The 14,739-nt window shown below is 37.5% G+C and overlaps 1 protein-coding gene across 1 annotated transcript in view; it reads left to right on the top strand.

Moving 5' to 3' along the window:
- The window catches only part of KCNU1 (potassium calcium-activated channel subfamily U member 1), a 189,781-nt gene that overhangs the window by 57,431 nt on the left and 117,611 nt on the right, over window positions 1-14,739 (top strand). The window contains exons 10-12 of the mRNA XM_082444418.1: window positions 3,958-4,128; window positions 5,070-5,161; window positions 7,659-7,769. Coding sequence (XP_082300544.1) covers window positions 3,958-4,128; window positions 5,070-5,161; window positions 7,659-7,769 — 374 coding nt within the window. The remainder of the gene's footprint in view (window positions 1-3,957; window positions 4,129-5,069; window positions 5,162-7,658; window positions 7,770-14,739) is intronic.

Below are 14,739 nucleotides of genomic sequence, written 5' to 3'. Positions count from 1 at the left end.
AGCCCTCCATATACAAGGCTTTAAAAAACTGAAAATGGTACTTCAAACAAAATACTTAAGGTTTTAAATAAAAGATTACAAAACAATAGCAGGAAAACGGCCCAAAGATACCAGAGAAAAAGAAGAAAAAAGTTTTACAGGGCCAAAAATCACATTAGAGGGGACACAAGTGTAATAAGTGTGACAGAAATATGCTCAGAAACATGGCGGACAGGATTGAGGCAAAAACACTGCCATGGAACAGGACAAAGATACTTAAATGATCTGGAGAAAAAACATGAAAGATGGGTCACGTTGATTTAACATACTGTAAAACTCATGTTCCTGAAGAAGAGGACACAAATATGGTATCAGAAAAATGTTTGAATATAAAGTATTGAATCTGTAGATTAGAGGGTATACGGTATCCCAGGAGAAATAACCCTAAATGAGTCCAACCATAGTTTGGAACAATTACCAACCTTTATGGGTAAGGAGAGAATCTAAGCAGAACAAAGAAAGGTCTATATTAGGGGGGAAATGAAACTAGTCTCAGGTATCTTGCCACCATCACTCAGTGCAGGAGGTGACAGAGCAGTGTCTGCCAAGGTTGTGTGCAAGTGTAACCCATCCGTCATTTTAAGCACATGGAAGAGAGAAGAGCATCATGAGTCCCTTTTAAAAATGACCTTGATGATAAAATCCAGCCACATAGGAGACGAGTCAAAACCAAGATCTCAAGAATGAGGAAACCATGATAAAAAGGAGTGATGGTGATTACTGACTGAATTGAAAATAGAACAAAGACACGACCAAGGGAATCGTGGGTACAGACTAGAACACACATGTACCATGTAAAAATAATAAAACCAATATAAATAATGGAGAGGGAGGCAGGGATGGGAGAGTGTCCTCACGTCCTCCGCCTCCATAGCACAGCTCACCTAAGGTTGAAACATAAGGTTTAAAAGTGTAAAGTTTCAGTTTTGAAATGTGACATTAAAAATAGGTAACAATTCAGTATATTCACATTGGCCCATAATCCTTCATCTTTAAGTTATTTCCCATCTGGGGCTGAGGGTCGACGCTAACATGGTCCAGGGCAAGAGCAGGGTGGCCAGGTAGACCAGCAGGAGCTGACAGGTCTTAGGAGTGGGGAGGGGTTTGCAGCACTAAAGCAGTACTTCCAAAGAGGGTGAGTTAAATGGGAAAGGGTTATTTAACTTACTGTGAAGGAGATTTCTAGGTTGAAATAAGTTTAGTTTCAGTTTGTAAAACATGTTGTACAAGGGTATGATGGAAGCCCTGTGCTAAGATGTTTACAAGACACTATGGAGTTTTAGCTTAAAGCAAACTGTCCCAAGCAACACTTCAACTCCTGGAAAAAATATATATATACACACATATGTATATACATATATATTATAGTATATATATCATATATATGATTTTTAAAATTGAAGTATAGTTGCTGTACAGTATTATATGTTACAGTGTATAATATCGTGATTCACAGTTTTTAAAGGTTATACTCCATTTATAGTTATTACAAAATATTGGCTATATGCCCCATGATGTACAATATATTCTTGTAGCTTATTTTATACCTAATAGTTTGTAACTCTTACTCCCCTACCCCTATATTGCCCCTCACCCCTTCCCTCTCCCCACTGGTAACCACTAGTTTGTCTCTATATCTGTGAATCTATTCATTCTTTGTTATATTCATTAGTTTGTTGTATTTTTTAGATTCCACATATGAGATCATTCAGTATTTATCTTTCTCTATCTAACTTATTTCACTTAGCATAGTACCGTCCAAGTCCATCCATGTTGCTGCAAATGGTAGAATGTCATTCTTTTTTATGGCTGAGTAGTATTTCATTGTGTATATATATACCACATCTTTTTCCATTCATCTGTTGTTGCACACTTAGGTTGCTTCCCTATCTTGGCAATTGTAAATAATGCTGCTATGAACATTGGGTTGCATGTATCTTTTTGAATTAGTGTTTTTTAGTTTTTTTTTTTCTCAGATATATACCCAGGAGTGGAATTACTGGGTCATATAGTTGTTCTATTTTTAATTTTTTGAGGAACCTACATACTGTTTTCTACAGTGGCAGCACCAATTTACATTCCCACCAACAGTGTAGGAGGATTCCATTTTCTCCACATCCTCACCAACATTTGTCATTTGTGTTTTTTTTGATGATGGCTGTTCTGACAGGTGTGAGGTGACATCTCATTGTGGTTTGGATTTGCATTTGATGTGCAACGTGATTAATGATGTTAAGCATCTTTTAATGTGCCTGTTGGCCATCTGCATGTCCTCTTTGGAAAAATGTCTATTCAGGTCTTTGGCCCATTTTTTAATTGTTTTTTTTGTTTGTTTTTTTGATGTTGAATTGTAGGAACTGTTTATATATTTTGGATATTGACCCCTTATCGGTCATATCATTTGCAAATATTTTCTCCCATTCAGTAAGTTGTCTTTTCATTTTGTAGATGGTTTCCTTCACTGTGCAAAAGCTTTTAAGTTTAATTAGGTCCCATTTGTTTATTTTTATTTTTATTTCCTTTGCTTTAGGAGACAGATCCAAAAAACTATTGCTTCGATTTATGTCAAAGAGTGTTCTGCCTATGTTTTCCTCTAGGAGTTTTATCTGTGTGATTTAAACTTGGTTTTCTTACAGTACAATAATCTTAGAAAGCAGTAAAGGCTCCAGATCCGTGGAAGCTGATTAGTAGACTTTGCAACCAAATCTACTACCAGCCCTGAGAGTTAAGTATAGACATGCAATCTCCTTATTTGGGAGTGGAGTATTAGAGGAGCCCACACTCTTAACCTACTCATCCAACTTAAGAAGGAGGCAGCAGTTGGCACACCACTTTAAAAAAGTGATCGAATACCTAAGCAAAGTACATTATTTCTAGTTTTCGTTCTGGTTCTTAGCAACAAAACAAAAAACCTACTTTCCCTAGCCATCTCTAGCATTTTACTGTCTCTCGTGGAAAAATGGAAATGGAAAACATCTAGGAAATAAGTACTATTTTGGGAAAAAAATGTCTAAAAATGGAAACACAAAGGAAATTTTGTATATATGCTATATAATTAATGTTTGTTATATATCATAACAAATGATATATATGTATAAATTTATATATATATTCTATAAAGTGTAATGCCATTGCCTAAGTTACTCTTTGTTTAATGTAAAAAAAAAAATCAGATAAACCTAGGTTTCTTAAAATGTGAAGACTTAGGGGGAAAATCAGAGGAAGATTTTTCCAGAGTTTCTTTTTTTTTTAATTTGAAGTATAGTTTATGTACAATATTATATGTTACAGGTGTACAATATAGTGATTCACAATTTTTAAAGGTTATACTCTGTTTATAGTTACTATAAAATATAGGCTATATTTCCCATATTGTACAGTATATCCTTGTAGCTTATTTCAGAGTTTCTTTTTTATCACTGAGAAGATTTTTGCAGGGAGAGAGGAAAGTAATCTGCAAAACTCGTTTGTTCTTCCTGAGACTCCAGCATTCATGCGCTTAAGCTCACTGAGATGAAGTGCCCATTTAAGTGCTGCTTTCCTTCATGATGATCCTGATCTGGTGTAAAATGAGGGTGAATAATAATTGCTCAGTCTGACAGCCTCTGAATCCCGTGGCTCCAGGATGGCAGGATGTGCCCACAGGAAAAGAGGTGTCAGCCATCCCCCTCATTGAGCATCTCCATTGTGGGCTCAAGCTACACACCCCTCAGATTTGAGCAGTAATCACCATGAAGGGAATTAAGACTTCACAGTTACTACCCACAATCTGCAAACCCTTCACAGCGACCTGGGAATCATTTACTCTTTCATTTGGATTGAATTAAATGAAACAAATCGCAAGTTGTGCTTATTCTTTATAAACTTTCCCTTGGATTCCATTCAGAGACCTTTCCTGAGTCCTCTCTCTTTGGACAGGTGGAAAATTCTGGTGATCCCTGGCTCAAAGGTAGAAATTCACAGAATATTTCATATTTTGAGTCCATTTACCTGGTCATGGCAACGACGTCGACTGTCGGCTTTGGAGATGTGGTAGCCAAGACATCCCTAGGACGGACCTTCATCATGGTCTTCACCCTGGGGAGTTTGGTGAAGAATATTTTTATATCTTTTGAATATAGCTACATAAACCAAAAACATTTGGTTAATGGTGAGAAACAAAGTGAAATAGGTTTGAGAGTGAATGTTGCATTATTCAGAGCAGGTGTCAAATGAAAATGAAGAGATATATGAATCCCATATTTTCCAAACTGCATCCCCTGGAGCACATGATGTAATTGTTCAATTGCCAGGGATGAGGGTGGTAGACAAAGGAGAGCAGACTTTCCTAATTAGCCTCAGCATTGATTTGAGCAACTGCATCTTCCTTCATCTTTTGCCCATCGGATTATAGTCTTTCTTCCAACGAGGAAGGGGATTTGAGATTTGATCTGCAGGAAGTTGTGTTCTTTCCAGCCCAAATGAGTAAACTCTCTCTAAACCAGCATTTTACTACAGATAAGTGAACATCTGTGCTTGGTTCAGGAGTGTGTCAAGGACAAAGGAAGCCTCCTTTTCTTATAGTGACTTTAATGTCAATTCCTTAATAACCATGGCCGAGTTCTCCACTCTACCTTTCTGATATCCCCCTGTCCACATCATTGTTACATCCCCTCATTTCTGTCATTTTCCCTTAACCCTACTCTGTCCCATATGCTTTATTTTTTCCCCAAGCCCCAAATAGTATCAAGTGAAAGAGTCAGAAGGGCAGTTAGAAGTGATGAGAGGACAAAATGGGTGGGGAGGTTGCCTTACTGCTTGTCTTTGCTTTCATCTTTTTGAAGGATGAAAAGCATTTTATTAAATTTTAACCAAATCCAAAGGCTGAAGTAAGGAAGAAAATTGGTCTGCATTTAAAAGCACAGTTCCCAGTCATGCCTTTCTTAGAAGAGAGAAAGTTTTACGTACCTGCTTTCTCCTTTGTAATCTTGGAATTTTGGAGTATCCTTGGAAGTAATGAGACCTCAGGTTTTATTTGCCGATCATTTTAGGTTCTGTTTGCGAACTACGTCCCTGAAATGGTGGAACTTTTTGGTAACAAGAGGAAATACACCAGTTCCTATGAAGTGGTCAAAGGAAAGAAGTAAGTAGCTTTCAAGTATGATTTCTACAGTTTGAGGTATTCTACCAAGTCACTCTCTCTTTCGAAACACTATTGCCTGGCCTAGGTGGATATATTGGCAAGGTCCTCATTCACTAAAGAGGGCCGTGCTGGAATAAATACCATGAGAAGATATTTGCTACTCGATACACACTACCATCTAGATGCTCATAAGAGGATTAAATAAACTAGAATGATAGATATGTTGTCATTCGGTGTCACATGCTGATTGTGCCAATATTTGTACATTCCTTATCTCAGACTGTTCTCTTATATCCATTACTGATTGTCTTATTCATTTTAACCATGTGGTTGACTCATGGCTAACTTTACATAATGGATCAAATTAAAGTCACAGTTCGAATTTAAAATAATTCAATTCAGTTGTCTTAGCCCAAACTCCCCTAAAGCTCATCCATGGGAAGAGGTTTGCTAGAGTGAGGAGGGGCTTCAGCCTGTCCTCCAATCCTTCACAGATCACCTGTTCTGTCCATGCCACAGCTGTTTGTTCCCAGGAGCGAAGTGGATTTGGAGTTGTTTTTACTCTATTTCTCTGTGGATATATGTTACCTCCATTGCCACTATGATTTTTCATACCTAAGAAGAAGATAAGGAATTGGAAATCTTAAATTCAAAGCGATTCTTTTTTATTTAGTCTCTTACCTGCTGTAGAGGAAAGAGGCGCAGTGGAGATAAACTCCTTTGGAGTGATGTCTTAACACAGTTGGATAAAAACCAACATTGATCCAGGAGTATGAAGAGGAAGGTAACAAAATGAAATGAATGAAAAACAAATATTGAAAACAATGAAATAAGCTAGATAAGCCAAAGTCTAACCCAGTTCATCTCACACATGCTAAATAGGCCAATGAGGTCTGGAAAATATAAGTTTAACTTAGGCTAAAATTACGCTTTCAGTTTTCTTACATGACTAATGGGAGGAAAATAGCTTCTTTATGTATATGAAGCCTAAGGAAATTGACAGCTATTTTTCACCATAGAAGTTATATGCATAGATTTGTGGACCTGTCCTAGATGTCTCTCCATTGGACTCACTTTTTTTGTGAGTACTAGATAATTTTAGATGCAGAAGATAAACCGAAATAACCTAGATTCTGGTGCTGCCTCAGCCATAGTATTTGACTATGGGAAAATCAGTGAGCCATTCTGAGCTCAGTCGTTCCTCAGTGAAAAAAGATGACACCAGCCAATCAGGAGTCAAGTGGAAAATCAAGTGAAATTAACACACGTGCAACTCCATTATAAATTATAAATAACCGAGAAAAATCTAGCAGTTACGATAGTTATCCTTAAATGCCTGAAAAGCTATGTGTAATTCAAATGTGTGGAATCATTCCCTACAGAAATCTGATGCTCCTTTTGTATATTGGAGATGCAGTCCTTGGTGTTTCTAAGTTTAAAATCTAGGTGGAACAAATACCAACTTTTTTTTTAAACATCTTTATTGGAGTATAATTGCTTTACAATGTTGTGTTAGTTTCTGCTGTATAACAAAGTGAATCAGCTATATGCATACATATAACCCCATATCCCCTCCCTCTTATGTCTCCCTCCCACCCTCCTTATCCCACCCTTCTACATCATTGTCATTGCAAAGCACCGAGCTGATCTCCCTGTGCTATGCAGCTGCTTCCCACTAGGTATCTACTTTACATCTGGTAGTGTGTATATGTCCATGCCACTCTCTCACTTCGTCCCAGCTTCCCCTTCCCCCTCCCCGTGTCCTCAAGTCCATTCTCTTCATCAGCATCTTTATTCCTGTCCTGCCCCTAGGTTCTTCAGAACCTTTTTTTTTTTTTTTTAGATTCCATATATATGTGTTAGCATACGGTATTTGTTTTTCTCTTTCTGACTTACACACTTCCTAACACCATACACAAAAGTAAACTCAAAATAGATTAAAGACCTAAATGTAAAGCCAGACAGTATAAAACTCTTAGAGAAAAACATAGGCAGAACACTCTATGACATAAATCACAGCAAGATCCTTTTTGACCCACCTCCTAAAGAAATGGAAATAAAAACAAAAATAAACAAATGGGACCTAATGAAACTTAAAAGCTTTTGCACAGCAAAGGAAACCATAAACAAGACGAAAGGACAACCCTCAGAACGGGAGAAAATATTTGCAAACGAAGCAACTGACAAAGGATTAATCTCCAAAATGTACAAGCAGCTCATGCAGCTCAATATCAAAAACACAAACAACCCAATCCAAAAATGGGCAGAAGACCTAAATAGACATTTCTCCAAAGAAGATATACAGATTGCCAACAAGCACACGAAAGGATGCTCAACATCATTAATCATTAGAGAAATGCAAATCAAAACTACAATGAGGTATCAAATACCAACTTTTATTTCAAACTAAGTTTAAGCTAATTGTCCATCTTTAAATCTAGACAGGAAGATACTTTTGTTCCTGGGATGATCCACCCCCCATGTTTTCACTTTCTAGGTTCATTGTGGTCTGTGGAAACATCACTGTGGACAGTGTGACGGCTTTCCTGAGGAATTTTCTCCGCCATAAGGCAGGGGAGATCAATACTGAGATTGTTTTCCTGGGAGAGTAAGTGTATCTGTGTGACCCGTGGGCAGGGAATACTTGAAATATGTGTGAATATTTCTAATGGAAGACAATTGCCCTTGCGGTATTAATTTTTAAAATTCGGAAATAATAGTAAGCAATAAGTAAGGAAAAAGCAGTTCATGACCAGAGTTAAACTCTGAAAATATATCTTGCCAGACGTTTTTCCCAGTGAAGCACTGGGAAATGCCTGTTTAATACAAAAAGGGTTTTAAGTAGGCAACATGGTTTCTAACTGTTCTATTTTACAATTTCGGCTCCTAATGAGACTGAGCGATTTGTGTGCTTTGATGGTTCGGGGTTTCTTTGAAGTGGCTCTTCATGTCTTTCATCCTCTTTTCTATGAGGAGGGTCCTCTGTTACTTTGCTGGCTTTTAAGCGCTCATTATATTTTTATATTAGCTGCTTTGTGTCATACGTTGTAAATGTTTTTTCCTCTCCCTTTGCTTTTTAATCTTTACGCATGCTTTTGTCGTAAATCGAATACGGAAGCAGCCGATTTACATGGACTGTAATCCCTCCACTCTTTCCTTCTGGCTTCCTGCTTCTCTGACATTCTTAGACCCCTGTGTCCTAGAACTAAGTAACTATCTCTCTAGCATTTTTAGGTTTTCATATTGAAATGTTTTATATTTAAGCTCTCTGGAATTGACTTTGTGTAATGTGTAGGGAACTAACTTCTTTATTTTTTTCCAAATGGTCAATCCGTTATCCAGACGTCACTCACTGAATAAGTCACCCAGATATGAAATGGCATTTTGATTTTATCCAGGATTGCCTATCGGATCACCTCGGCCTTCACGCATTTCATAGTTGAACACTGTACACTCTTTACATTCTGACACCTTCAACCCACCGTTACCTTGGGCTCTCAGGTGTGAGGTAACCAGTAAGCATTTTGAATTTCTTTATGGTGCTGTTGACAGACAGCCAAGAGTTCTGCTTCAGAATCACTGTCATGCCTGTCTGTTCAATAATTTGTGTATTACTTGAATTCTTACTTAAAAAATAGTAAAAAAAAAAAAAAAAAAAAAAAAAAAAACCCAAAGTGCTTAAACCAGTGATAAGAGGCTAATAATTGTAACCCAGCTGAGACAAAGAGGAAATCATTAAATGTGTGGAAAGTAACTTCTTTTATCTGCTGATGTATTTTCATAGCCTAATGTAGGTTATTGTAGGTACTCGTCAAGGTAATGAATGAAATTTCTTAAATGGTACAAAATGTTGGAAGTGTCTATCTAGAATTTTGTCAATTACATCTATACTCTGAAGACTCCAAAATTGATGTCCCCCGCTAGACATTCTCTGTGGCTTCATAGTCACACAACTAATTGCTTACTGGGTATTTCCACCCCAGTGTTTCAAAGACCCCTCAGACTCAACATTTTCAAAAGTAAACTCATGATTTAATGTCCAACATTTACATCTCACAAGGCAAATTAAAAAATTAAAAATTAAAAAACAAGAAGGAAAGGAAACAGCTTTTCCTGTTTCAGCAAGTGGGACCTCATCAATGCCGGTCCTTAAAACAGAAAACTAGGCGTTGTCTTTGAATTTACTGTCTCCCTCAAACCCTGTGTACACGTTCATCATCAATTGCATCTCCTACATAAATCCTAATTCTACCATTTTGTCTCCGCTCTCACAACCCTATTCAAAGTTCCTATCTTGTCTCTCCTGAACTTCTGTAAAGGCTACTTTATTGATCTGTTCTTTCTGCTCAAAAGCTCTTCTGCTTTATGTGACTGATTTATTTTCATCTCCCAGCACTCAGAGTCCTTCCCTGGCCAAGTTATCTAAATTAATGTCTTCTAATCCTCCTATCTCATCACCCCATTTATTTGCTTTAAAGCAATTATCAGAGTCTGTGATTGCGGTGGATTTTCCTTTGGTGCAGAGGTTCACATTACCTTTCCTTACTGTACATTCATGCTGCTCCTCTCAATAAACCTGTGCTGGCCTTTGACTTAACTTGAGAAATAGAATTCAGCAGAGGGAAGACTGTGGTAGATTGTTTTTTAAAAGATGGCTACCAGAAACCCCTCCCAAATGTTTACACATATTCTCCCTCCTCCCACCAAAAGTGGAGTCTTCTAGCTTCCCTTCTATTGATCTGGGCTGGCCTTTTGACTCATTTTAACCAATGAAACATGTGTAAATGACTGAGCCAGTTAAAGGACCAACCCATAAGGAGCCTGTTACCTTCTGCGCTCAGTGTCTTGAAACCCTGGACCACTATGTAAGAAGTTCACCTCCTCCTCCAGGGGGAGGAGGCCCATTTCAGCTGCCAGCTCCTCCAGAAGCCCAGCTGAGGCAACAGACCTGTAAGTGATGCCATCTCAGAGGTTCTGGCCCACTAGAGCTCTCCGCTAAACAGAGTCATGTCTCCAACAAAACCGCATGGAGCAGAAGACTGACCGAGCTGAGCCCAGTCAAAACAGAGAATTTCAAGAAATAATAACTCATTATTTTAAGCCACAAAGGTTGTGCCAGATTTTGTGCAAACCTGGGTAACTGATACAGAAATTAACACTTTTCTTTCTTTGGTTACTTGCTTATTATTTAAAGCAAAACAATATCCAAGATATTATGTTCTGAAGTGTCATAAAGGTAAAATATTAATTTATGTTTCTACAATTCAGGATAAGTAGTAGCATGCAACGAAAACTAACTATGGCTAAATTAACAGAAAAAAAAATTGATATTATATAGCTCTCAAAACATCCAAAAGAGCCAGATAACTAGGCTTAGAGAATATACAACAATGAACAATGATGAGATATTTATTTCCTTGAGTAATTTGTATTGTTATTGTGCCTGAGTGGGTACATAAATATTGATTTATTATTCTTTATATTGAATGCATACATCCTATACACTTTGTATATGTGCAGTTTTTCACAATCAAATGAAAAGACAAAAACTTTCTAGAGTTGAAAAAAAGATATCAGTTCTCAGATTGGAAAGGTACAATAATGCTGATCAGGGTAAATGAAAATCATGTACACACAGGCACGTTGTCATAACATGTAAGGCCGGGGTCCTCACCCCACCTGTCCGCAGCCTGTTAGGAACCGGGCCGCACAGCAGGAGGTGAGCAGCAGGCGAGCGAGCGGAGCTTCATCTGTATTTACAGCCGCTCCCCATCGCTCACATTACCGCCTGAGCCGTCCACCGCCCCGCCTCCCATCCATGGAAGAATTGTCTTCCATGAAACCGGTCCCTGGTGCCAGAAAGGTTGCGGACCGCTGATGTAAGGGTCACCTAATTCAGCAGTTGTTGAGGGATGGGGCAGATCCGTTTAGGAATCCAGAAGATAGTACTATTCCAGAAAGTAATATATGAACATAACTTACACATCAAATAGCAGAACACTTATCACCAAATATTTAACCCCTTCCTATTTTTCCAGTCTTACTGCTCAGAGATAACTGTTTCTTCTAAGTTTAAATCTATGTTTTATCACTCTTTTGACTCCTCAGTTGTACACAGTATTTATTCATCACCTGATATTTTGCAGATGTATGTTATTCAGCCCTCTGCACCACTTTCCCTTCTTCAGTTGTTCCATTATAGTTATCTTCTAATTTGTAATTACAGCGACAGTGTTTATATCATTATGGCTAATAAATGTTGGTCTTTGATAACAGTACATTTCCTCAAATTTTTTTCCAGTACTTAATGATCGCCTGCTTTTTATATGTCTATCATTAAATATTTTCCAATAGATATATCACATGCATAGCAATAAATATTTTCCAACTTTTTCAGCATTAAATAATCTCATAAGAACAAAAGTTGAGTGAAAAATTCCCAAGAGTTGCACAGGAGTCACTGGAGCATAGAAAAAATATCTTAGAACTTACATTTATTTTTAAAATAGCAAGGTAATAATTAAGCAGTATGTTTAAAACTCTTTATCCCAAATTATAACTCAGAAAGAAAATTACATAGAATTACAATATACATTAAAATGAATTACTGTGAAGTGAACACCCATGTATCCACCACCCAAATCAAGATATATTCTATTGCCAGCAGCCCAGGAAAACCCTCCCCAATTATAACCCAATCTTTAGTCCCTAGAGGTAATTATGATTTTGACTTTATATCTTACATTTATTAATTGTCCTATCTCCTGTGTTTATTTAGAATACTTAAGTTTTTCCTGTTTTTAAATTCACATAAATGGAATATAAATTTATTTACCTCAATGTTGTGTTTGTAAGATTCATCCTTGCTGCAGCTGGGTGTAGCTGTACCTATTCATTTTCATTTCTGTGCTGTAGAGCATTCCATTATATGAATACACCACAATTTTTCTTAATCCATTCTACTGTTGGTTGACATTTCTCCTCAATTTTGGCTATTATGAAGAATGTTGCTTTGAAAATTCTTATATATGTGTCCTGGACCCCGGGCATTAAATTGCAGGGTAGTAAATCTTCCTGTAACAGAACTGTCAGTCATTCAAAATGCTTTTTCTGGTTTGCACTTCCACCAGCAGCCCTGAGAGCTCCTTTCACCATACAGCCTTACTACCGCTTGGAAATGTAGCTTCCCATCCTACCTAACACTTAGAAACGTCAGTCTTTTTAGTTTTAGCCGTTCTTTGGGATAGTGTTTTGCAAGACAGTGTATCTTATTGTGGTTTATAATCTCATTTTTCTGGTTAGTAATGAGGCCAAGCATATATTCATATGTATAAGCCATTTGGGTTCCCTCTTATGAAATGGCTGTTATCTTGCCCATTTTTTAAATTAGAATATAGTTGATTTACAATGTTGTGTTAGTTTCTGGTATACAGTAAGGTGATTTAATATATACATATTCTTCTTCCTATTATTTTCTATTATGCTTCTTTTTGGCCATTTTTATCCTAAATTCAGTGCAGATCTGCCAGTGACAAGCTCTTTTTTTTTTTTAATGTAAGGACATCTTTATTTTCTTTTCATTCTTGAAAGATAATTTTATGGATATAGAGTTCTAAGCTGCTGCATTTTATCCTTAAGAACCATGAAAGTATTATTCTGTTGATTTCTGGCTTTTGTTGTCGCTATTAAAGAAGTCTGTTAAACTATCTTCTTTAATGAATTATCTTCTTAAAAAAATTATGTATTGTACTTAATGTGAAAGTATGTTATACATTTACTATGATGTGTGTAGTTTTGAATTTCTGATAATTTATTGTGCTTAGTATTCATGAGTCTTCCTGAGTCTCGAGGTTGGTGTTTTCCACCATTTCTGGAAGATTCTCAATAATTTCTTCAAATATTGCCCTTGTCACTATGTTCTTTCTCCTCCTTTTCTGGGAATTCAATTATAAGTATGTTAGTCCTTTTGTTACTGTGCCAAATATATTTCTTACCCTCTGTTTTGTATTTCTCCTCTTTTTTGTATCTCTGTATTACATTCTGGATACTTTACTCTGAACTACCTTCCAGGTTCCTACTTCTCTCATTTGTTAAAAATAATTAATTAATTAATTAATTAATTTTTGGCTGTGTTGGGTCTTCATTTCTGTGCGAGGGCTTTCTCTAGTTGTGGCAAGCGGGGGCCACTGTTCATCGCGGCGCACGGGCCTCTCACTGTCGTGGCCTCTCTTGTTGTGGAGCACAGGCTCAGTAATTGTGGCTCACGGGCCCAGTTGCTCCGCAGCATGTGGGATACTCTCAGACCAGGGCTCGAACCCATGTCCCCTGCATCGGCAGGCAGATTCTCAACCACTGCGCCACCAGGGAAGCCCCTACTTCTCTCTTTATCTGTGTTTAATCTATTTACAAACTCATTCATTGAGTTTTTAATTTGAGTTACTGTGTTTTTCAGTTCCGGAATTTATATTTGGTTCTTTATCAAATATTCTCTGTTTTCATAGTTTCTTGTGTTTCCAAGGTTACCTTTTATTTATTTCAATAAAATAAACAGAATTATGTTGTAGTTTGTGTCCCGTAATTCAGTGTCTTAAGTCTTTGGTTTTTCTTGTCTGTTGTTTCCACTGGTTGTTACACATAGTATCTTCTTTTCTTTGTGTGCTTTTTTGTCTTAGATTATGTGCTTATTCTTCTATTAAAAAATATTTTTAGAAATAACTTGTAGCCTAGAAAAATATTACATTCTTCCAGAGAGGATTTTTTTAAAAATTTTATTTATTTATTTATGGCTGTGTTGGGTCTTCGTTTCTGTGCGAGGGCTTTCTCTAGTTGTGGCAAGCGGGGGCCACTCTTCATCGTGGCGCGCGGGCCTCTCACTATCGTGGCCTCTCTTGTTGCGGAGCACAGGCTCCAGACGCGCAGGCTCAGCAATTGTGGCTCACGTGCCTAGTTGCTCCACGGCATGTGGGATCTTCCCAGACCAGGGCTCGAACCCATGTCCCCTGCATTGGCAGGCAGATTCTCAACCACTGCACCACCAGGGAAGCCCCCAGAGAGGATATTTATTTACTTCTTCCAAGTACAATGGGGCACTTGTGCCTTAGGACCACGTAAATCCAAATTCAACGCTCGAGGTTCACTGTACTACCCAGGTGACAAACTCAGAATGAAAGTACATCTGAAAACTAATTTATTCAATTTTACACTTCTTCTATGCCTGCATACCTTTGTTATGCCAGGTTAAAATTTGGAGGAGTTACTAAAGTCTTCATTTTGTGTGTCAGGGGAGCTGGAAGTTTTTGGACCCCTTACCTTATGACATCACCAGAATGTTAGCTCAGTTTGGTAGCTGTATCTTCTGAATTACTAAATGCTTTGGTGGGTGGGGGGACTGGACTTAACCTCCAAGACCTTGATTTCTCCTAGATTTTGGCCTGGAAATTCTTCACGGTCTGGTTATGTCTTTCATGATTTATTAGATATTTTTATATTTCGTCCAGCATTTTTATATATCCTTAGTAGAAGATTGGCTGAAATTACCTAGTTTACTATGCCTGAAAACAAAGGCCCCAGCTCTAGTG

Source organism: Balaenoptera physalus (assembly GCF_965194825.1).
Source record: "Balaenoptera physalus genome assembly, chromosome: 21".
Lineage (NCBI taxonomy): Eukaryota > Metazoa > Chordata > Mammalia > Artiodactyla > Balaenopteridae > Balaenoptera > Balaenoptera physalus.
Note: the sequence above shows the minus strand (reverse complement) of the source record. Positions and strands in the feature narration are given on the sequence as shown.